Source organism: Castanea sativa, chromosome 1 (assembly GCF_040712315.1).
Source record: "Castanea sativa cultivar Marrone di Chiusa Pesio chromosome 1, ASM4071231v1".
NCBI lineage: Eukaryota > Viridiplantae > Streptophyta > Magnoliopsida > Fagales > Fagaceae > Castanea > Castanea sativa.
The window spans coordinates 65,782,900-65,808,189 of NC_134013.1; the positions used below are offsets into that span (position 1 = coordinate 65,782,900).

General features: G+C 35.3%; 1 protein-coding gene, 2 non-coding genes and 2 pseudogenes across 3 annotated transcripts; 1 reads left to right on the top strand and 4 right to left on the bottom strand.

The window, feature by feature from the left end:
* Nucleotides 1–1,296: 1,296 nt before the first annotated feature.
* Nucleotides 1,297–1,432, bottom strand: LOC142622961 (small nucleolar RNA Z247). Its single transcript, XR_012841998.1, has one exon. It is a non-coding gene; the product is annotated as a small nucleolar RNA Z247 (small nucleolar RNA).
* A 1,301-nt stretch (nt 1,433–2,733) lies between these two features.
* LOC142622960 (small nucleolar RNA Z247) lies at nt 2,734–2,867 on the bottom strand. Its single transcript, XR_012841997.1, has one exon. It is a non-coding gene; the product is annotated as a small nucleolar RNA Z247 (small nucleolar RNA).
* A 2,682-nt stretch (nt 2,868–5,549) lies between these two features.
* Nucleotides 5,550–7,269, bottom strand: LOC142632411 (putative pentatricopeptide repeat-containing protein At3g01580; annotated as a pseudogene).
* Nucleotides 6,494–13,633, bottom strand: LOC142613314 (putative pentatricopeptide repeat-containing protein At3g01580; annotated as a pseudogene).
* Nucleotides 13,634–17,752: 4,119 nt separating this feature from the next.
* On the top strand, nt 17,753–19,279 carry LOC142640744 (alkane hydroxylase MAH1-like). The gene has a single exon (XM_075814980.1). It carries the CDS (start codon nt 17,768–17,770, stop codon nt 19,277–19,279), a length of 1,512 nt encoding a protein of 503 aa, XP_075671095.1. The 5' UTR covers nt 17,753–17,767.
* Nucleotides 19,280–25,290: the final 6,011 nt, after the last annotated feature.

Consider the following 25,290-nt stretch of genomic DNA (forward strand, 5'->3'; position numbering starts at 1 on the left):
CTTCTAGCATCTTTGTTTTGCCTAAAAGATCCAGAATATATCGTTTCTGAGATAACAACAATCCATTGGTACTAGGCAAGACTTCAACACCAAGAAAGAAATTCAAATTGCCCAAATCTTTAATGGCAAAATCAAGTTGCAAGTGACGAAGCAGAGTATTAATGGCTGAAGGGTGAGATGCAGTAACAATTAAATCATCCACATATATTAGAAAATAAATAGTGACATCAGCACTATGATAAATAAATAGAGATGAATCAGACCGTGAACTATGAAAACCCAATGCAAGTAGCTGAGAACTGAGGTGAGAAAACCAAGTCCGAGGAGATTGCTTCAACTCATAGAGCGCCTTTTTCAATTTGTAGACATGATTAGGGAATTGAGGATGAGAAAACCCCAGAGGTTGAGACATGTAAACATCCTCATACAGTTCTCCATGTAAAAAGGCATTTTGAACATCAAATTGACGTAAAACCCAACCTCTAGACACAACAAGAGACAACAAGGTGCATATCGTAATGGGCTTGATCACAGGACTGAAAGTCTCACCATAATCAACACTAGGAACTTGATGGAAGCCCTTGGCAACGAGTCAGGCTTTGTATTGGTCAATTGAGCCATCAACAAGCCTCTTAATTCGAAACACCCACTTGCAGCCAACAATATTTCGAGCAAGATGAGAAGGAACAAGATCCCAAGTTTGATTCTTGAGTAATGCATCAAATTCAAGATTCATTGTAGCACGCCATTTTGGATCCTTCATTGCTGAGGTGTAGCAAGTTGGTTCAGCCGAGACATTCACATCAACACCATCTGCAAGGAGAGCACAAGGCAATGGGTATTGCACAGTCCCATCAGTGAAGGACTTAGGCTTGGAGATGTGATTCTTGGAGCGAGTAGTCATGGGATGAGAAGGGTTTTGCAAGATCAGCAGTGAGATGATGAGTGGCTCTAGAATCCAGCTACCAATTGAGATCAGGAGCTGTCTGGGGAGTGATGAGCAAGGCATGCATGTTGCTGCTAGGATTGGCAGAATAAGAATTACCAAACCTGTGATAGCACTTCAAAGCCGTATGACCAGGTTTGTGGCAAACTTGACACACAGGATGATTTGTTGGAGAACCATTTCCACGCCCACAACCTCAAGAATTTTTCTGATTGCTAGCAGAAGACCCACGACCAGATTGAAAAGAATTGCCGCCGCCACGACCACCGAGGGAGTTTCCACATCCCGCTGCAAAATTTGCTTCGGCAAGTTGAAGGTCAATAGTTGGCTGTTGATGTTCAAGCCGTAATTTAGGAGCTAACTGATGCCCATATAATTCATCAACGGTGAAAGGATCCACTCTCGTGGTCACAGATGTAACAAAGGAATCATATTCAGATCCAGACCAGCTAGAAGAAAGGAGATGATTTCAAAATCATTCGAGGCATGAGCAGTAGCAGCAAGTGTATTAACCAGTGTTGTAAACAGGTGAAAATAATCAGCAATGGAGGAATTGCCTTTCTTCAAAATGGCGAGCTGATAGTGGATTTGCATTGTTCGAGCAATTGACTGAAAGCTGGGAAGCACCGACGCGGCTAGGAGGGTGCCGCACCGGCGTCCGACGCGGACACTGACGTCGCTGCTTGAGTGTCGGTGCCGTGTCTGAGTTTCTTTTTTTGGATTCGCACCAATTTGGGCCGAATTAGATCATATTGGCCAAATATCGGTGTGTTTCGGCCGAAAAAAGGATTTCGGCAGGTAAGAAAAAAAACTTAAACTGAAAATACCAGTGGAAATAACCGTTGTCACCGTCACAATCTCACCGGCCTTAACCCCTTTCTTCTTCTTCTTCTTCATTGCTTTTTTTTTCTTCGCCTAAGCTGTTGTTTCTTTTTTGGATCAGTTTTGTTAAATGCCTTAACATAAAAGGCTTTATTTTGTTTTGTTTTGCCTGACCAAACACGTGAGCCACATGGTCCGCATCCTCCCTTATTTTTTTTTTTTTTTTAAATTGGGAAGCTACACCTAGATGCCCATATAATTCATCAACGGTGAGAGGATCCACTCTCGTGGTCATAAATGTAATAAAGGAATCATATTTAGATCCTAGACTAGTTAGAAGAAAGGAGATGATTTCAAAATCATTCAAGGCATGAGCAGTAGTAGCAAGTGTATCAACTAGTGTTGTAAATAGGTGAAAATAATCAGCAATGGAGGAATTGCCTTTCTTCAAAGTGGCGAGCTGATAGTGGATTTGCATTGTTCGAGCCCTTGATTGAGAGCTGGGAAGCATCGATGCGGCTAGGAGGGTGCAACACCGGCATCCGACGCGGCCATTGATGCCGCTGCTCGCGTGTCGGTGTCGTGTGTGAGTTTTTTTTTTTTTTTTGGATTTGCGCCAATTCAGGTCGAATCAGATCGTATTGGCCAAATATCAGTGTGTTTCGGCCGAAAAAAGGAAATCGGCCGATAAGAAAAAAAAAACTTAAATTGAAAATACCAATAGAAATAGCCGCTGTTGCCGTCACAATTTCACTGGCCTTAACCCCTTTCTTCTTCTTCTTCTTCTTCTTCTTCTTCATTGTTTTTTTTTTCTTCGCCTGAGTCGCTGTTTCTTTTTTGGATCAGTTTTGTTAAATGCCTTAACATAAAAGGCTTTACTTTGTTTTGTTTTGCCTGACCAAACACGTGACCCACATGGTCCACATCTTCGCTTATTTTTTTTAAATTTTTTATTTTAATGGGAAGCTACACTTAGATGCCCATATAATTCATCAATGGTGAGAGGATCCACTCTCGTGGTCACAAATGTAACAAAGGAATCATATTCAGATCCCAGACCAGCTAGAAGAAATGAGATGATTTCAAAATCATTCAAGGCATGAGCAGTAGTAGCAAGTGTATCAATCAGTGTTGTAAACAGGTGAAAATAATCAGCAATGGAGGAATTGCCTTTCTTCAAAGTGGCGAGCTGATAGTGGATTTGCATTGTTCAAGCCCTTGACTAAGAGTTGGGAAGCACCAACGCGACTAGGAGGGTGCTGCACCGGCGTCCGACACGACCACTGACTCCGCTGCCCGTGTATCGGTGTCGTGTTTGAGTTTTTTTTTTTTTTTGGATTCGCGCCAATTCAGGCTGAATCGGATCGTATGGGCCAAATATCGGTGTGTTTCGGCCGGAAAAATGAAATCGGCCGGTAAGAAAAAAAAACTTAAACTAAAAATACCAGTGGAAATAGCCGCTGTCGCCGTCACAATTTCACTGGCCTTAACCCTTTTTTTTTTCTTTTTTTTTTTCGCCTGAGCCGCTGTTTCTTTTTTGGATCAGTTTTGTTAAATGCCTTAGCATAAAAGGCTTTATTTTGTTTTGTTTTGCCTAACCAAACACGTGAGCCACATGGTCCACATCTTCCCTTATTTTTATTTTTATTTTTTTTAATGGGAAGCTACACCTATTTTAATACCTGTCGCATATATCTTTTAGGCTAATCAAATACGTGAGCCACTATGTATTCCCTTATCTCATCTCCCTTCTCCTATATATATGTGTGTGTGTTTGTTTCTCGAAAAAAAAAATGTGAGCCACTAAGCCACATCTTTTCATTATTTATTTATTTATGGGAAGCCTCATCTATTTTAATACCTTTGTCAATAATTTAAGTGTCAAAAACTTTTGTGTACTTACTACTACCTATTTATTTTATAATTATATGAGTATTCTATTATTATTGTATAAAAAAGCATACTTAGCACTATATAAAATATATAAATAAAAATATTTTTAATAATTTTTTAATCGCCGCACCTGCACTCTATTTTTTCAAAAATTTTCGAGTCCCGCACTTGAACTCGAATATGAAAATGCACCCTTGCTTCATAGACTGAGAGGTAAACATTTTCTCTAAGGCTTACCACACGTCCCTTGATGTGTTGAATTTGACCACGTGAGCCAAAATTTGCTTAGAGAGGGACGAGATTATGGCACTGAGGATCATCTGGTCTTGTAAATACCAGTGACCGAAGTCCGGATTTTGGATGATTTGTATGTCACCATCGGCTTCAATAGTGAGAGATTGAGGTGAAGTAGGAGTGCTTCCATCGAGATAGCCATAGAGATGTTGCCCCTTGAGATATGGAACAATTTGAGCTTTCCATAATAGGTAGTTCTTACGGTATATTTGATGGTAATGAGGTGATGAATGGGAGCGAGTATGGTGGGAGAAGGTGTAGTCATTGTGTTTAGGGTAGAGGTAGTGGACGTTGAGGAAGAGGCCATGAGAAAAAAAATTAAACGTGAGTTACAAATAGCTCTGATGTAAGATCAATATTATCTGATATAATTTGCAAAACCCAATCCAATCTGATTTGGGACTTATTATTTATAGAGTTCTACAACTATACAAATTCAAATACAAAGAAAGTTCAAAATATAGATAACTCTACCCTATCCTATCTTATCATATCTCAAACTAGAACTTTGTTACAATTTCAATCAAGAACTGAAATATCTATATACAGCTGGTCACACGGATCTGATTTCAATTTGAAATTATGCAGCTACAGCTACACGGCATTTGAAATTCTGCAGCTACATCACAGCTACATGGCACCACTATTTTGGCTGGCAGCCTTATCCTTAACAGTCCCTCAATGTCCATTGAGGTTGCCAAAAACATTAATGACATTACTACAAATTGTGAGTGTGTGTGTGAGAGAGAGAGAGAGAGAGAGAGAGAGAGAGAGAGAGGTCTCTGAGAAACAAAGGCAAATTCCTGCATTTGAACATAATCAAACATATAGTCACTGAGAAGCACAAGGAAAATTTCTACAGCCATCTTAACATTAGAGGAGAAACTTGAACTATTGATGAGTCACAAATTTTGACATCATATTCCTAATCTGATTTGCATTCAATTTCATATATATATATATATATTTTTAAAGTTCCTAGTATTCGTGATAATAGTGATTTCTTATTTCACTAGGTATATGCTCAAAGCTGCATCTCTAATAGTAATTTCTTACAGCACTGAGTGCTCAAATGATCTGGAGGCTGCTACAGGTTCATGTAGGCAAAGCAATTAAAACAGACTTTGCAAAGATGAACTTGGCCATTCCAAGATTACAGGTTTCCAAGGTCCATGGAATGGCACATATATGAAGATTTTTTTAGATGCTAGAACCAGAGCTAATAGAACAACTAAAAAATAATTTCATTTGCAACCACCTGGGCATGATGTCCAAGTCTATTCCACTGTCCATTGCAGTGAGATTAGGAGATATCCAGTAAGAGCCAAGGGAGATAAAAATCCTTCCATGGTTCTGACTTTGAATGCTGAGAACCATCCAACAGATACCTAGGAACATACCCAGCTCCTTAGCATCCAAATCCAAGAATCAGATAATTTCGAAAGTAACAAAGCTCAATTCGTATATTTCCTACCAGTGTGAGATATTTTCAAGCTAATCTGACAAATAGCCATATATCTGATTATTAACTTAAGTCCTTAAACACTAGATGGATTCAGCTCCCTGAGTAAAATTGAGATGTCCATACATTGATTCATCGGCACAATAAATCTTCCTTCATTTCATGTAACAGAAATTCTATATTAGGAACATAGCCTTCCTCTCTTATTTTCAACTCCAAATTTCTCAGAAAACCATAAATCTGCTCAGAGGCTGGGTAGAATCTGTCATCAGCTACAAAACTATGGACCTCATTCCTTATCTCAACCGTACTGTGAGCCAAAAGTCTTCTTCAACCCCTTCTCGTTTATTTAAGGTCTAACTTTATCCACATTGTTCCATTTCTTCTCCACAGCATAAATATGTGATAGCAGTGCATAATACCCCACGTGATTGGGATCTAACTGGAAAAAGATTCTTTGCAGCAATCTCTCCCATCTCCATATTATGACGGATTCTACAAGGACCTAGTAGAGCTCCCCAAACATGGGGCTCAGCTGGATTTGTCATTTAGTTAATAATGTCGATGGCTTTATCAAGCTATCCAGTCCTGCCAAATCCCACAATGTTCTGACTCAGGCCTTGGTATTCATGTGACATCATATTAAATATCTCTATCCCTTCTTCAACCAAACCTGCATGGCTACAAGCAGAAAGGATTGAGAGAAATGTTACATTATTCGGCATAACTATTGCAATCTTAACCATCTGACCAGATATTTTTTTTTTAATTTCCCCTTGCCCATGAATTCCATATCCTGCAATCATTGCACTCCAAATAAAATCTTTGTGCATGATCTCTTCAAATACTTTTGAAGCATTATCTATGCTACAACATTTTGAATACAACTCTATGAGTGAAGCACTAACAAAAATGTTGTTGGTGAAGCCGCTTAAAATTATATATCCATAAAGGCAAACAGCTTGTTGAAGAATCCCTAATTCTGAACAAGCTGCAAGAATCTTCACCATAGCAACAGCATCGGAATGCATTTCATTTGATAGCATGTTACGAAAGACTTCCATTGACCTATGTGCCATCCATTTTGAGCATACACACATAACAAAGCAGCCCATGAAACGACATCTTTCCTGGGCATCTTTCAAAGTGATCAATTGATTTGTCAAATAAGCACTTCATAAACTTATCAATTAAAGCAGTGGACATCTAACTCAAAACCTTTCCAAGCAGCAAATTCATGGATCTTCTTACACTCTTGGTGCGGACACGAGATATAGGCCCCCAATTACACACACGTATGGGAGGAAGAGCAAAAAGAAGACGGCCCAACCTGTGGCCTTATGGATGGAGCCTATTAGTTATTGGGCTTGAGATTAAGCAAGCCCGAACATTTAATAATTAGGGTTTTGTGTTGTAGCTATTTAAACACTTTTTTGATTATTGTAACACAGCTTTTGAGAAATAAAAAAAAACGTTTGTTTTCTTTTACACTGGTGCCGACTCCAGTTTGCTTGGTGCTGACTCCAAGCAGCCCTTAGGTGCTAACTCCTAGGGTTTACTCTGTCAATTTTCTGTTCTCTTATACTATTGTGGTTGTCCTACGACAGTTTTGGTATCAGAGCAGATTTCCGGTCCGTTCAACACAACCGTAGACAACCACGTCAAAGCAAAACCATCAAAAACAAAAGAGCAAGCCAACAATGACAGTACCTTTCAAGTTTTTGCCCCATGAGATTTTAAACAAGCCCAAGCCAGCCCCTGCAATCCGTGTATTCCCCCAAGCCCCACATGAGTTTCTCACCCCCAAACCAACAGAGAAGCCAGCAGCGCCTCCCAAGCCGGTGACCACCATCCGTGCCCGCCTTTGATCTTAGAACCCACACCCACAAAATAAAAAAAAATAAAAAAAAAAGAGAGGAAGAAGCAGAGACCCACGGACCCAGCCGCCGACACCCACCGCTGCGAAGCCCAACAACCACCAGCCGCCGCGAAGTCCAACCACCACCATAGCCACCAACCGCCGCGAAGCCCAACCGTCACCAGCCACCAGCCGCCAGCCGCCGCGAAACACAGCGCTTCACCAACCGCCGCGAAGCCCAGCCGTCACCGCTGCTGAGGACTTCGACCACCGCCGATGCCAAGATCGAGACGAGCAGCCTCCAGTTCCGCCGACAACTCCGGCGATTCCAGCCGCTGCCTCCGTCGATGGCTCCACCGTTTCTTTTCTTTCCCTTTTAGTTTTTTTTTTTGTTTCTAGCAGTTTCCTTAGTTCAGTGTTTATGTTTGGGAGTTGGGTTAGCAGACTCTTGATTTAAGCTACAGCTATTTTATTGTATTTAAAAAAAAAAAAAAAATAGACACTATTGGTGTGACAGCCCATTGCTTGTATTGGGCTTTAATTGTTCCTCAGTCCAAGTCAATTCATTACTTGAAGAGCAGACCGTGGCTACCTAATGCAATACGTGGAGCCACTGACTAGGGTACAATTCTGACTCCATTTTTTTGGTGGATTCAATTTTATCTCATTAAAAAAATATTATCTTTATGTTTTTTATGTGCATATCCCACCATACTCCATTATCCTATCCAATTTGTGCTCAAATTAATCGTTTTACTGTTTGTGTCCTCTTTTAGTACCCACTCTAAAATTCCAAAAAAAAAAAAAAAAAAAAACCAATTTCTTTGAAATCTCTGATTCTTATTATTAATTGTGGAGCTTCTTGGAATTTGACGTTTATTTGGGCTATCTTTTAATATTGTGAACACTGTCACTATTTGTCTGCAATTGCTTCATTTGATTCATCGATCTAGTCTCTACATGCACTCTTGTTTGACTTTTAATTTTACATTGAGAATTGATTACTTGAATTTTTTGGGAATCTCAACTGCACTCATAAATATTGTGTTGCATGCATCTGCGTAGTGGTCGCGTCATGTCAAACCCTGAACATCACTCCACTTCCGAATCTAGGCCCTCTTTAGAGCAAACTATAGGAGACCTAGCTAAGAGTGTCCGTGATTTGCTGGATAGGGTAGAGCGAATTGAAACATCTCAAAGAGAGACCACTAACCATGAAGAAGATAACATGCATGGGCAAAATAATAATGGTCACTTTAATAGAGCTCCACACTTTGAACATGATCACTATAATCACTATGGTCCTAGGGATTATGATGATAGGATGTCTAAGGAAAGGATAGAAGCACCCACCTTTGATGGCTGCCTAGACCCATGGGTTTTTACTGATTGGTTACATCAAATGGAGAAATTCTTTGACTATTACCATTGGGCTGAGAATAGGAAGGTGAGGTATGCTAGGATGAAGTTAATTGGTAGAGCTGATCTTTTCTGGGAGGACCTTGAGGAAACCCTTAGGCGACGACGTGAGCCCCCCATTATTGATTGGATGGAGATGAAGGACGCCCTCTCGAGGAATTATCTTCCTCCAACTTATAGGAGCTCCCTCCTTGAGGAATGGGATCGCCTAAGACAAGGCACTGCTCCTGTAACCGAATACATAGAGAAATTTAAGGAATTCCAGAGGTGAATTCGAATCGTTGAGGAAGAGGTTGTCACACTCAATAGGTTCAAGAAAGGTTTAAATGCTAACCTACTAGGCGAGATTATCACCCGAGGAGTCACCACCTTAAGAGAAGGTTTGGCTCAAATCCCCCATCAATCATCTCGTTGAATAGATCTAAGGCACAGCAGCCTCATTATGAGTATAACAAGCAACCATTGAGCTTCATGATATAACATCTTTTTTTTGGCATCTTCCTATACAATTTAGCTGCAATTTCAGCAGATCCTGTCTTTGCATATAGATTCAACAATGAGTTCACCTAAGATAAGTCAATATCAAACTCCCTTCTAATCATAAAACCATGTACACAGCTTCCAAGCTTACAATTACGCAATTGAGCACAAGCAGAAACAATACTGACAAGCATCACCAGATCAGGATTAACGTGCTCTGCCATCTCTATTTGAGAGAAAAGTGCAACGGCTTCTTCAGGACAACCATTCTGCTCATGCCCAGCCATTAAAGTCCACATAATGACGTCCGGTCCAGAAAATTCCTTAAACACTCTTAAAGCTTCACCCATTTGTCCACACTTCGAATAAAACTCAATCAACACAGAACCCACAAACATGTTCATTCCAATCCTACGATAATTCTTCACAAACCCATGAATCACCTTGCCATACTCTAGCGCCTGCAACCTGGTGCAAGCCTTAAGAGCAATGGGTGTTGTAGAATGATCAGGTTTGTCATCAGTGGAAATTCCACAAGATACAATGCGAAAGTCTCTTCTCATTGTTTCTCTTTCGAATAGCTCCCAAGTATAGCGTTCCAGAGATAAACAGTTCTGTGAGGCATTTCGTCGAACAGTTTGCGCGCATGCTGAAGAGAAGTATATTTAGCAAAATGAGAGATGAGTTTGGTGGCAAAAAATCTGTCGTGTGAAAAAGGCAAGCTTTGAGGGTATGAGAGTGCAATTGTGCCACTGAGTTCAGTGTTACTTCACGTTTGAAATAGCTTCACAAGTATAAATAAAAATAACAAAAATAAATTACAACTAGTCGCTAACCTGTGTGATGCATGGAAAATCTATTGCTTATGAAGATGTAAATAATTTTGTCTCTTTATTTTTAATTGTACATTAAGATTTCAGTCTCAAAGTTTCCTATCCTTGATATGAAAAATTGAATTACATAATGAAAAATAGAAATCAAACTAAAATTAAAATTAAAATTAGGTTTCCAATCCTTAACTTCATCAATTATCCATTAAATGTACGAAACAAAAATTTAAAGAACTAATTAATCGATATTTCAAATAAATTGAAAAAAAACTTTAAATTAATCTTTGTATCTTCTTCCTTGTTGCTTCGTAGAAGTCATTGAACAACTCCTTTTGTTTTCTTTGATTACAAATGTTGGTGTGAGTTGTACATTGCTTTCAACATCAACTTTTTGAAACTTTGTAGAATCACCACCTTGTTCACTTGATAAGTTGTTGTTACAATATATACAAGTTAAATATCAAATTTGTACATAAAACCAAGTTTGAGATAACCAAGAAAATTAAATATGCAATCACATTCAAATTTCAAATTCTTTCTAGAAACATATTACCAATAAATATGCAAGAAACATTATAGAATAAAGGAGAAGACTGGTAAATACCTGACTGTTCTCATCTTGCAGTAGTTTTAAGAGTCCTACACAGATAAAGATCCACAATTCCAAATAACCTAGATAACAAAATGCCAAATCCTTATCTGCAAAACAATAAGAATCCAAAGCCAATATTTAAGAAACATTAATAACATTAATAGAAGAGAAATAGTGTAGTGTAAACAGTTTGTAATAGTGCAGTGTAATGTAGATTTTGGTTGTAAAAACCTGAAGATTTTAGATGTAAAACGCATAGATTTTATTCACTAAGAAATTTAATCATAATATGCAAAAGAGGTTTGTTGAAAAGTTGGTCTACTGTATGGCTGGCTTCGAGACACCTCAGTTCTCACTATCAACCATTGAACAAAAGTTTCAGAGAATTCAAGTCCTACGCAACAAAATAGGATTTTTATGAATCCTTGTATCTACATAAATCATAATCCAATTTATCCAAACCTACTGTATCTGAAATTTCAACTAAAAATTTTCTCAAATTTGAATCACATACACAAACCAAAATTCAATATACACACAATTCAAAAGAAACCAATACCAAAAAACCCATTCCAGTCTTTATTTGCCTTCACTGCTTCTTCTATAAGTGGGTTTGTAGATCTCATTGATTGTGCCATTCTTTTCATTTTTCATCATCATTCAACCTTAATCAAAACCAATAATCCAAATATCTAAATCAAAGAAAATCAACCCAATAACCCAAATATATAAATCAAAGACAAAATGCTATAATCACATGAACATCTATCATACCAAGACCTCAAAATGATTTATATACAGAGATATAGCATATTATGAATATATCATATGATAACTTTTATACAATTAGAATTTGCCATAATCAATTGTGAACTTGAACTATTACAACTCTTTCTAGGATAAAGCAGAATCAAATTGTAACTTATGCATGTTATTTGAAAAGCAAAAACAATTACTTGTACATGGTGAATCATATAAAAAACTTTGTTGGTAGCAGAAGAAAATGGCTAATGTGCATTTTCTGGTTTAAGTCTTAGACCAGTTCATTACTTCAATTCTATGTAAATATTTTAGTTTTAATCTAGTCTTAGGCTATCAATTCTTGCACTCCTTTTGTTTCTACATTGGATAGTGACTCCCCTTGAATATGATGTCTGCTTCAAAAGTAACTGTTAAGAGATGTGAGCACTTAGCAGTACTTCAACAATCATCAATTTGCATATTTTAAAAAATATCATGCAACGTAAACTTAACATGACTTATAATGTTCATAAATCATTGTTAAGAAAAATCTAATGCACCTATGTTCATAAGAAACTTACCATGATACATATAGTTCTTTTAGGAAACCAATCATGGGTAGGGGGCCCCGCAAGCAAATCCTTCTTCCAAGGAAGTCAGTACATTCTAAGAAACAAAAATGTTATATCCCTCATTTATTGATTTCTTACCATGTAAAGTATTTGTCATGGTAAGAACGTGGAAATGCATACTTACAAAGATGCCCCTAAATCAATGTCATAGTTGTGAAGCTAAAATTTTCTTAACAGTGACTTATGAACAATAAAGAAGCATAAAGGCAACTACTTAGTGAAGTATTTCGTTTTACCCATAAACAAAAATAAATCATTAAACAAACTTTTTTCCAAAATCAATTACATAGATAACAAATACTCACAAAGCCTCGGCTATATTGTTCAAGAGCTTCACAAACTTATTAAAGGAAATAGAAACTCAACCACAAAATCTGGATTGTTCTCATTTTGCAGCAGTTTCTGAAGTTGTTCATCTCTAGCCACTGATAGGTAGATAGGCAGATTGTTGTAACATGTAGGCTTTGTCCATTTTCACCACTCTTTCTTCTACTAAAGTTCCAGACTTGTCTTGTAAATTCATTTACTTGGCTGCCCTGTTTTCAATTGATATAATGGTGGTTAGGATGTTGATCAATGTTCCACCTGGTTCCTTAAGTTCCATATAGGTTCTAAAGTAAAAGCTAGGCAAGCTGAGAATTGATCTTTTAATATACTTTGGGATTGACCAGTAGTGTGGCCGTGTGCTCATAGTGAAAGTCCCCATACACAGAATCCCACTGAGACCCAGCATCAAACACCTCACAGGCACTACCATAGAGACTCTTTTTATCATTTTGTTGAATAAAGAGTAATCTCCAATAATTTGAATTTTCACTTTTGCCACAATTAAAAGCACAACCACCATTCAAATTCAATAGCTGAATGGGTCATTTGAATCAAAACCCAATAGTTATAAATTGTAGAAATCAAAAGGACTACAATATGATTAGAGCACCTCACCTGTGTGAATTGGGGGCTGGGGCTCGATGCACTTAGGCGGGTGAAGGTAGCTAAACTATCAGTGGCAGCTATAGTCATGGGTGGGACTTAGAGAGAAGGAAATTAAGGAGAAGTTCTTGCGTCTGATTTATGGGTTTTGGGGAGCTTTCGCTTATGATTATTGGTTTAAGAAAGGTCGGAATCGGGATAGCGATGTAGTTGCTGAATGATAATTACAACAAAGCTTAAATCTCACCATAAAACCATAACAGAACCAACCAAAAATTAAACATGCATAACAGAATGAACAAAACATATTCATTACAGAGCAAACAAAAAATCAAAATTAAATTGCTGAAAAACCATAACAGAGCAAAAGGGCCTAAAACAAAATTGGAACAGAAAATTAGTAATTTCCGTAAGCAATCTTTTTTGTAATTTTCGTAATCTATAAAATAGCTTGACCTGACTATGAAAAGAGAGAAACAAAATCATATGAAACCAACATGTTCTCCAGAACCAAATAGGGTTACAAAAACGTACCAAAGCTTTAGAGGCCAAGACATGAGCCAGTAGAGGCGAACAGAGAGAGCGAGACTGAGAGAAGAGGTGAAGGGTTTGAGCCAAAGAGAAAGGGATGAGGGGAAAGCGTGAAGAGAGAAGAGTAAACCTGCGGTTAGGGTGTTCAGCAGTTCTGGCTGAATTTATGTTTGTGTGTATCGGGTTTTGATAAGTATTGATTTTTTATTAAAGATAAGTATCGGGTTCTTGGAGAGAAAAAAGTGTGTTTTTAATTTTATTTTTTAAATATTGTACTGATATGAAAAATGGTGAGAGTTTCAGAATTTTGGTTATATATATATATATATATATATATATAGATGACAAAACTTAACGAACTAATATCAGGAAAAAAGCAAAGATTCCCCCTCCCCCTCTCTCTCTCTCTCTCTATATATATATATAATTTTTTTTAAGGAATAGCTCCTCTTTTCATTTAACTAGAAAAAAGTCAAAGTGCAAAAAAGATTGCATTAGATTTATGTATATAAAAAAGAGATGGTAACAGATGCTTAGGATAACGGTTAATAATCTATTTAAAGAAAATTTTTATGAAAAAAAAATTAATATTTTGACAATTTTTTCAATTTCTTATAAAAGTGGTATCAAAACTTTCCTAAAATGGATTGTTAACTATTGTCATAAGGGTATCCTTTAGCATGAGCCAAATATAAAACAAAGGACACTTACCTTTTAAGTGATCTCATAATATTGTGTCATATTTTATTGATATTTCTATTAAAGACATCTAGGGTTCAAATTACTTTCTTTCAACTATAGATATAAAAAAAATTATTATTATTATTATTGTGCCATATAAACTTTTGAGAACTCACAATTTCACATATAACTATATATATAAAATTAAATTCAAATTTCATTATATATATAAACTTTCCATTAGAATTTATTCACATTTTATTTTCTTTAAATAGTGAAATATATAGTTTCGTATACATAAACAATTATAATAAATTCCCAACAACAAAATATTTAGTCATATAAACACAATCATAATACTGTCTATAAATAACTACCATATCTATAAATTAATATTTAGACAAAAAAAGAGAGTGAAAATTGTAAGCGCACGATTGTACCCGGACCCAAAAGTAGGTGATGGGCTCAGGCCTAATGAGCCTTATACAATGAAATTTGTAGAGTATGAGTTTGAAACCTAAGTTTTGGGGTATTGGAAGTTGATTAACAGGTTAGGATGCTACAATCTATGCGAATGCCACAATCTATGCAAATGATAAGTAAATATAACAAAGAAACCTTCTCGAACGTAAGCCAATGACGAGTTATATATTCCTTCTCTTTCTATATCAAAAATTACATTTCTTAGTTCTTTTTTAAACTAAGAAACCACCCCCTCTCATTTCCTCTCTCGTTCTCCTATATACTTCTTCTTCTTCCCTATTTTATCCACGTGTCATACAAATCTTCTCCCTAGATACTTGTCCCATTCACCACATTCTTGAAGTCTTCAAATAATAGCAGAAATGTTGAATTCTACTGTTCAGAGGTCATTTCCTCATTAATGCGGCCAGGGAGGTAGATGCAAGGTCTTTAACACGGTGGTAGCAGCTTTTTCCTCAGATATTTCTCACACATTTTTGCTTCTAAAGGGTGCTGGGATCACACATTTACCCAATAGATCTTCCAAAATTTTGCCTTTAAACCGTTTAGCAAGTCCTAGGGCCTTTGCTGGGTTTGTTCGAGGAGATACTCCTCCTCGGACAACTCCTCGGATCACTATAGTGCGGACTGACCTGTTGGCCTAGAGACCCTGATTGAACAGATTTATACCAACTAATCAGGCCCAAAGCCCAAACGTTTATTCAAGAGCTTTTACCTCCCACAAAAATAATGATATTATGTTAAACTTTTCAATGCATTTCAAGGGATACCAACTACTAAATATAAAATTGAAGACGCTTGACTTTTGGCTGACTTTATAATATTTTGCTACCTAAGTTTTTGAGACTCACAATATTTAACATGTCATTCTTTTAATTTATATATTTTAAAAATAAATTTAGATTTTATTTTGTATTTATACCCTCCATTAGAATATTGCCACATCATATAAAAGGTTTTATCCATTGCACAAAACTCCAACTTTTGCGCAATTTAAAAGAGGTTATGGTAAACAGCCTTACTCTTAATTTATTGGAGATGATCGTTCCCGCACTTAATCTCACGACTGGTCGCTTTTAGTGGACAACACTTGTCATCACACCAATGTTTGACCTCTAATATTGTTGTATCATATGTTCTATAAATGGTATAATCAAATAATAGTTCCATATACAAATCAATCATAATAATTGTCTTGCCACCTTAGTTTGCAAGGCTTCACAATTTTACAAATAATTATTCTAATTTAGTATTATTTAATTGAATTTAGATTCTATTCTTTTTACACCCTCTATTAGAATGTAGTCACATTATATGCTTGTAGAATCAACATTTCTATGTACATAATAAATGTCTTCCACCTAAGTTAGTAAGAACTCACAATTTTACATATCATTCTTCTAATTTATATTTTTTTTAATTGAATTTTGATTTTATTCTATATTTATCCCCCAATTAGAATATTGCCACATCATGTGTTCTTTAAATGGTAGAATCAATAGTTCCACGTACAAATCGATCATAATATATGCCTATTAATAACTACCATAATTATTAAATTAATATTTAAGGGAAAAAATAAAAGGGAGAAAATTTTATATTTTGTTAAAATTTCTCATGTATTGCATGGGCTACTGACTAGTATATATCTATGAGTTATGATTAAGTATAGATGGTGTAATTTAATGTTACACTATATAATAAATTTTGATTGGAAAAAATATTTGAAAATCTCACTTTTAGGTTACATGTTCTCTATGTGAGTAACGTACACTCCAAATTTCACGTTAATAAGATATTATTTAATATTTAATCCATAAACTCATTTTTATGTATAATTTTATTATATAAAAAATTTTAAATTTAAATTTTTTAATAGATGAGATATCTATTGATCTTAGATTATCTTGAAATTTTAGATGCAAGAAAAGTTTTAAATGAATATAAAGTATAAAGGTGGATTTGTCCAAAATCAAAAAACAGATCTAATAAAAAATTATTAAGAAGTGTACTTTATTAAAAATTATAAGAGGTGTAATTTGAACCATGACTATGGTACCCTAAATTTGTGCTATGTCATTAAGAAACGTTTATTGGGGTGAATGCATCTTTTTTTTTTTCTTGATTAATTATGTATAGTTGGTACATTAATTATTGGATTCAGATCTTCTAAATTTTCTAGGGTACTCTACTAAATAAATTTTCTTAAATCTTAACCATTTTTGTATTGCTTTAATGGTCTAGATTTTACCATATTAGCATTCTACTAACAGTAATCTTAATTGTTTTGTTTGCAATATTATTTTATTATTTTAAGAATATTGTTAGTGGAATGCTGATATGGCAGAATCTAAACCATCAAATTATTAAAATGTGGTTAGGATTTAAGGAAATTTATTAATAGAGTACTCTAATTAGAGGATCTGAATCCTTAATTATTTATGTAAAAGAAATTTCTACATTTATTTTTTCTTAAATTTCTATGGGAAACTATTGATTACGATTATGATATTCTTGTTTGAGTTAAGTTACCTTGACAACAATGGAAACAAAATCAAACCCAAAGGAGAAAAGCATTTTTAAAAGCATACGAAATTAATAATTTCAAAAATTGTGTGCTCAAATTAGTGGAAATAATTAAATATTTGACAATTCACTTAAGAAATACGATTATTCTCTTAACCATATTATTCTTAGTAATTTACATTATTCTATTTCAATTGCGTGTGATTTAATTGAAATTAATTCTTAAAATATTATAATACATAATGAGTAAAAAGTACCTATTATAATTTTCAAATTGAACTTAAGGCGTAAATGCTTATTGAGTGGAATATCGGCTAGCAAATAAAAAAGCAAAAACATCAATCATCCAAATTTCTGCCCAGTGATGCATTTCTTAAAATTTTCTTCATTTAGCATTCCAACCCATCAAAATTTATGTCAATGGATATATTAATTATCACGGTTAAATGGGTAAATTCATTTATTTTCATTTAATTATCTATAGATGGTGCATGAACTATTTATATGTAAGGAATTTATATGAAAAAAGAGAGAGTATTATGGAAAACACATTGATTTTTATATCACTAAATATACTTACCATACATCCTATAAAAGTCATCCACATCTGCGACTTTGTGGAAATCACGAAGGTTCTATCAACTCCAATGGCCATAGTTCTTTTGTACCCCGTAGCTATATTTTTAAGCTTCCTTTTCCTTTGCCATTGGAGACGGAACAAAACCTCATTCATCACAAACTGGCCAATCATCGGAATGCTCCCGGGCTTTCTTTTCAATGCGTGGCATGTGCATGAGTACCTAACTTCCCTTCTCAAATTTTATGGTGGCACTTTCGAGTTTCAGGGTGGTTGGTTAACTGGCATTAGACTTTTGATCACTAGTGATCACATGAACATCCACCACATTTGCAGCAAAAATTTTCCCAACTACGGAAAGGGGAGGAAGTTTCGAGAGATTTTTGATGTTCTGGGAGATGGGATTTTCAGTTCTGATCATGACTCGTGGAAATATCAAAGGAAGCTACTTCAGACATTGTTAAAGGACAACAAGTTCAAGTTGTTCTTTGAGGAAATTGTCAAGGGAAAGGTGGAAAAGGGCCTCATTCCAGTTCTTGATCACGTTTCAAGTTTGGGAATTGAGGTTGATTTACAAGACGTTTTTCAACGGTTCACCTTTGATAGTGTTTGCTTAATGGTTTTAGGTCATGATCCAAATTGTCTCTCCATTGAATTACCTAAAGTACCACATTCAAATGCGTTTGATGAAGTGGAGGAAAGTCTATTATATCGACACCTTGTGCCAGAAAGATGGTGGAAGTTACAAAGAAGGCTGCAGATTGGATCAGAGAAGAAGCTATTACATGCATGGAAAGTTTTTGATGAATTTGTATATGAATGCATCTCAACCAAGCGAGAAGAACAGAACCTCGTGAAGAAGGAGGAACTAAAATTCAACTTGTTTACAGCTATAGTAATGGAGGAACAAGAAGGAGAAATGAGTAGTAATATTACCCAATCCAACAAGTTTCTAAGGGACACAACGATAAATCTCTTGGCCGCAGGGAGAGATACCATAAGTTCTGGTCTAACTTGGTTTTTTTGGCTTGTTGCAACACACCCATCAGTTGAAGCTAAAATTCTAGAAGAGATCAAAAAGCATCTGGTGGACAATGACAAATGTAGGGTTTCAAACATAGGTGAGCTAAGTAAGCTAGTTTATCTACATGGAGCAATATGTGAGACCTTGCGGCTTTTTCCACCCGTACCTTTCGAACACAAAAGTGCAGCTAAATCTGATATTCTTCCTAGTGGCCACTATATCAAACCAAAAACGAGAATTATATACTCTTTATACTCAATGGGAAGGATGGAAAGCATATGGGGCACAGATTGCTTAGAGTTCAAGCCAGAGAGATGGATTTCTGAGCATGGAGGAATAGTGCATGTACCATCTTTCAAATTCATAGCATTTAATGCTGGGGCAAGGACTTGTTTAGGCAAGGATATAACCTTTGTTCAAATGAAAATAATTGCAAGTGCCATCATTTGGAATTATCGTATTCAAGTGGTTGAAGGTCATCCTGTTTCACCTAGTATCTCCGTAGTACTTCACATGAAACATGGTTTGAAAGTGAGGATCAGCAAAAGATTTGTTTGATAAAGAAATTACAATATTAGCTAAACCACATTGGTGGTCAAGTAATTGTCCTTGTCATCATCCGAATAAAATGTAGTTGAAAGTATAGTTTTCGAATAAATATAGTTGTGTGAGATGCTTGGATTGTGCACTTGCAATATTTCATGTAGATTAAATTAACTATTAGTTGAATATATACCAAATTTATAATGAATATAAATTTTATATATTTATATCCATAATTTTTTATTATTTTATTATATGTTTGTATTTCTTACCATACAAAAAAAATAAAAAATAAAAAATTGATTCACAAAATGATTCAGTATTGTCAATTATGGACGAACCTATCAACATTTGATACTGGGAACCTAATAATTTCCTCTTTCTTTTATTCCTTCTTTGCTTAACCTTTAATGTGGCGTTTGGTATGTGGGAATTCACATTACTCTTGGCATCTAGATTCTTAAGAATCATATTGCTAAGAATGTCGCTATTCCTATGTTTGGTTTCATTGTGAATGTCTTAAGATTCCTAGGAATGTCTTAAGATTCCTAGGAATTTGAGATGATAATGTTTGGTTTATTCACAGGAATCTTAAATGAATTATTTATTTTTCCTATTCTATCCTTAGATTTGAATGTGAACTACCAAGTCCTTAAAAAAAAATCTTCCTCTAAATAAATAATGAAAAACCAAATATAAACAATTAATTATGAAAAATTCATTAAAATTATAGTCTAACATTTTAAAATGACAGGTATAATACAAAAATAACTATTTAAATTCTCAAATGCTTTTATTCTTAATAATAATTTTAAAAGAGTTTAATCCATAATAATTTGTTTTATATTTTATCTTAATTGATTAAATGATAATGAAAAATGGTTAAAATTGTCAATCTATAAAAAATACAATTTCCTTTAAGCTTGGAAATCTGGATTCCCACCAAATTTAAAGGGAATCCACATTCCTACTGAGAGGGGAATCCAGATTCCCCCTGACATCTGATTTCTTAGCGTGATTTGCAACCAAACATGAGAATCTTTAAATATTCCTGAGAATCCTAAAGCATTACCCCGTACCAAATGACGCGTAAATGTGGTGGTGGATTTCAGTTCCGTTAAAATTAATGTTAGCATGCACTTCAAAATTCAAAGTACCAAGTTCTATCCATAAAATACGCATGCTTTGAAACCAAACCAAAAGCCTAACCGTCCTACCCTCCTCAGTGGCACGGTGAATAAACATAGATAAAACTACATTATTGGTTCTTAAAGTTTATATTGTGATTGTAATTAGTTACTTAAATTTCAAGTGAGTACTATTAGTCCCTCAAATTTTAAAAAATGAATATTGTTAGTTTTTTTGTTAACTATTGTTGTTGTTATTGCTTATGTGGCAAATAGAACAATAACGTGACATTTTTTTTTACTGAGGTGACATTTCTTTTTATTAAAAAAAAGAAAATTATATTTTACATGTATTATGCCACATAATTAACTTTAAAATACACGTACACATGCTTTAATTAAATTAATTAATTAATACATTATTCTATTAAAAACTTAAATATAAAAACTAGATAAGTCTCCCCCCTTCTCTCTCGCCTTCTTCCTCTGCCATCTGTTGGCAATACCCAAAATCAAACTCAAACCTGGTTGGTTCATTTGCATAGTACCAAAGTTCCTTTTGAGTAAGCAGTGAATACAATTGTTTCAATTTCAAAATATCTTCTTCTCAAATTTGAATCTAATCTAAGTCTCCCTTTTAGTTTCAATTTCACTGGGTTTCTAATCTAAATCTAACCTTAATCTTCTTCCCAAATCCAAATGTAAGTGTTCACAAGGCAGATGAAGTCATATGGGAAAAAGAAGGAGCAAAGCATATTCATCCAAATATAGATCCTATTTGAACTAAAGGACCACAATTGTTTCAGATACAATTGCTTCAACAAAAATAGAAAAAAGAAATAGAAAGAAGATTCAATGATAGTTAAGGACTAAAACAGAAAACCAGGAATGATGTTTGAAAGATCAATTACTAAACCCATATTTGGTATAAGAAAGCTCAATAACACCAAAAAAAAAAAAAAAAAACAAACAAACAAACAAAGACCCACTCTTGCTTTGGTGTCGAACGCAATAAAAACCCATTAAAAAATCAACATTATCAATAAATGCACTCTCGCCTACTTCATCCTATAACAAAAAACCAGAGACAAAAAAAAAAACTTGATCAATAAAATCTCAAATAAAGAAAATGCAACTCATGGCAGAATGGATGATTTATGACGAAGCATAAAAGGCAGAATGGAGATGAACAATTGGCTTACATTTGGGAATTTTGATGTTTTGATGTTTTGGCGTTTTGATTTTAAATCTATTTAAAAAAGAAATCTGATCTGTTAGTTTTTTTTTTGGTTTTTGAAAAAGCTAATGTGATATCGTGGCACGACAATTTTGTAAAACAGTTGTAGTAAAAAGAGGTGACGTCATTGTTCCATTAGCCACATAGACAATAACACTAATGATAGTTAACAAAAGGACTACCAACGCTAAGTTTTAAAATTTAAGGGACCAATAATGCTCACTTGAAATTTAATGGATCAATTGCACTCATAAGGTAAACTTTAGGGACAAATATTGAACTTTTTTGGTTGAAATTTGCGGTTTTATTTGATTTTAACAAGTTGTTAGACTTTTTTTAATACAAAATTATTGAAATACTTAATTGAGTCTAATAAAATAACATGTACATGAGTTTTTTTCCCCCATCTTCCCTTTCTCCTAAAAAATTGGGACTACACACTTGACACTTCACTTTCATTTTTGCAAATTCTTTTTCTATGCTATGAATAATGTATTAAAAGAAAATATAATTATTTTTTTATTTTTTTGTGATTTTATAAGTCTAAGAAGCTAGAATGCCAGGAAGAAATATGAAGGAAAAATTACTAAATAAAAGAACAAGAAAAGAGATAGTAAATATTGATGATGATGAAAAAAATGTCAATGAAAAAATGATTTTACAAGATGATGAACATAATAATAACATTGATTTAAATAGGGTTGATTAGGTAAGATTATAAAAAGAAATTACTATTCTGGCTCATATATTATGTATTATCACTTTTGAGTTTAATCAACTTGAATGTGTATTTTATAAACATATTTTAATTTGATTTATTTATTTAGCTTTGTTAAATATTGTAAAGTTGAATTTATTCAACTATGTGTTGGCTTTATTCTGTGCCAAATTTGCTTGTAATTCAGCATTTAGAAACCCAGTATTTAGGTGGGAATAATGTAAAGGTTGCGTGTGAGAGAGTGTGAACAATTGATCAAGTGTGTGGAACAAGAAAAAACTGGCGACTAGAACCGCGACTGACTCGCGAGTGGTGACCTGCCAAAATGTGACACACGTATGAAGCATGCAGGAAGTTAAAGGGTCACAACAGCTGGATCACTACAGGACAAAAAGTATAGTCTGACCTTTTTGTTATCTGGCAACTAGAACTCACGACTCACCCCAATTGCGAGTGACTCGTTTGTGCACCCTGTTTTGCTGAAAACAGACTTTTCACATTCCATCTTATACCTTACTATAAATACCCTTATACCCACGAAATGTAGAGAGCTTTCAGAGAGAATTTTGAGAGAAAAGCCCTAGAGAACAACAAGATTGATTCATCCCCAATCTTATACATTTGATTCTCCAAATTCCTCTACTCTCATCATCTCCATTGTCATACCCATGAGAGGATCATAAACCAAATCCTTAACTCACCAAATTCAGAGTAGTGAGAAGGTACTTGGTGTTTGGGAAGTAGTTCAAGAGAGAACCAATTCATATTGGTTAATGCAATGGGCTAATTGCGGGATCCGGTAAGCTAGAGAAGATAAGGTTCGGCGTAACTCTGTTGGAGTAAAAAGCTTGGAGGGCTTAGATGCATCTGGTAGATTAGGCTTGGAGGGTCTACTGCTATTCATGTATCCCAACTGATTTTCTAGTGGATCATTTACCGCTTGGAGGGCGGCGGAGAGGTTTTTTGTCGAGTTCTTCGGTTTCCTCTTCGATAACACGTGTTGGTGTTATCTTGTGTTTGCATCTCTCTTTCCCTTACTCTTTGTTTTTATTTACTGCTGTATTGTGATTAAAATATGGCTTAGAGTAGTTTGATAATTTGGGTATTGGTTATAGTTCATCTTCTACACATATATTGTTTGAATATAAGCTTGCTTTGAAATTTTGTAATTGGGAGTCTAAACATTCACAAGTGTTTTATATACTAAGTGAAGTTCAATTGGTATCAGAGTGGGTATACTTTGACGGATTTTTATATCCTTAGTGTGATCCTTGACCCCTAGGATGGACAGGTCTCAATCCCTCAATGCACCTCCCTTCTTTGATGGGAGTAATTATGTATTTTGGAAAGTGTGTATGCGTGCATTTTTGTGCTCCATTGATGAGAGTGTGTAGGATACTGTTGAGATTGGTTGGACAAGGCCGAAGGCTGCCAAATCTACTTGGGATAAGATAGCTCTCATAGCGGCTAATGCTAATAGCAAAGCACTTAATGCTATATTTTGTGGTGTCTCATCAAATGAATTTCACAGGATATTTCATGTGTCCATTGCCAAGGAGGCATGAAAAATTTTGGAGACTACCTATGAAGGCACTAAGAAGGTGAAAAATACCAAGCTTCAAATGCCTACCACTCGGTTTGAAGAATTGAAGACGAGTGAAGATGAATCATTCGACTCATTCTATGAAAAGTTGAATGAAGTGGTAATTGGGAAATTGAACTTGGGTGAGAAGATGGAAGAATTCAAAGTTGTAAGAAAGATTCTCAGATCATTGCTGGAGAGCTTTCGAGCTAAGGTGATCGCCATTGAGGAAAGCAAGGATCTTGATGAGATTATGGTCCAAAAACTTATCAGCTCCCTTTAAACATATAAGCTATCTCTACCATCTTATAGGAAGAGCAAATTCCTTGCTCTTAAGACAATCAATGAGAGAATTGAAGCTTAAGATTCCTCGGATGAGGACGAGGTTGAAAAAAAGGTGGCATACCTTGCAAAGAACTTTTGCAAGTTCTTGAAATTCAAAAAGGATGGGAAGTCCTTTGAGAAAGGAAATTTCTCCAATTTCAAGAAAGAAAAGAAGGATTTCAAGAGGAAGGATTCCAAAGACTCCTTTTCTTCTTAAGTAATGACTTGTTACGAGTGCAACGGGGCATGACCATTTGAAAAAAGAATGCCCCACCTATTTGAAGGCAAAGGGTAGAGCTCTTGCTACAACCCTTAGTAATTCGGATAACTCAAACTTTGATTATGAAAAAAGTTGTGATGGGGAAGGAAACTACTCCGCTTTCATGGCCATTGCACCCATAGATTCTTCGGAAGATTTAAGCAATCTAGTGGAAGAGCTTGGTAAGCATACCAAAGTGGAATCTATTGGCGTTGGAGATGAATCCAATGATGAAGAAGAAGAGTGTGTCTATGAAGGAACAAATAGATTGCAAGAATGCTACAATACACTTCTTGAAAAGCGTGGAGAATATGCAAGAGTGGCTAAGGCAGCCATTAGAAAGATGAAGAAAGCCGAAGAGGATTATAAAAGCATCCTCGTGCGGTACAAATAGACCAAGTGTGAAGTTGAAGGGTTAAATGAAGAACTCATCAATACCTATTCCAGGATAAAGCTTCTTGAGCTTGAAGTTTTTCAAGCAAATGCCAAAGTGGAGTGGGTTGCTTCCAAGAAACTTGATGAAGTGCTTGCCTATCAAAAGCCCTTTTCGGATAAAAGCGGCTTAGGGTATATCAAAGAAAGTAGCTCAAGCTCTAAAGTGTCTAAGGAAATGAATTTTGTCAGGGCTAAAGAACCATCAACTCCTCTTGTTGACAATGCAAAATCTGAAAAGAAACCAAATGTGGTGAATCAAATGGTTTTGTTGAAGTCTCCCAAGCCAATTGTCACTAAGCCTAAGGCAAAGGGAAAGTCTCTTCTTAAGACACAAAGAGGTCCAC

Coding starts and splice junctions, on each gene's coding strand:
- LOC142640744 (XM_075814980.1), top strand. CDS start 17,768: ATGGCCATAGTTCTTTTGTACCCCGTAGCTATATTTTTAAGCTTCCTT.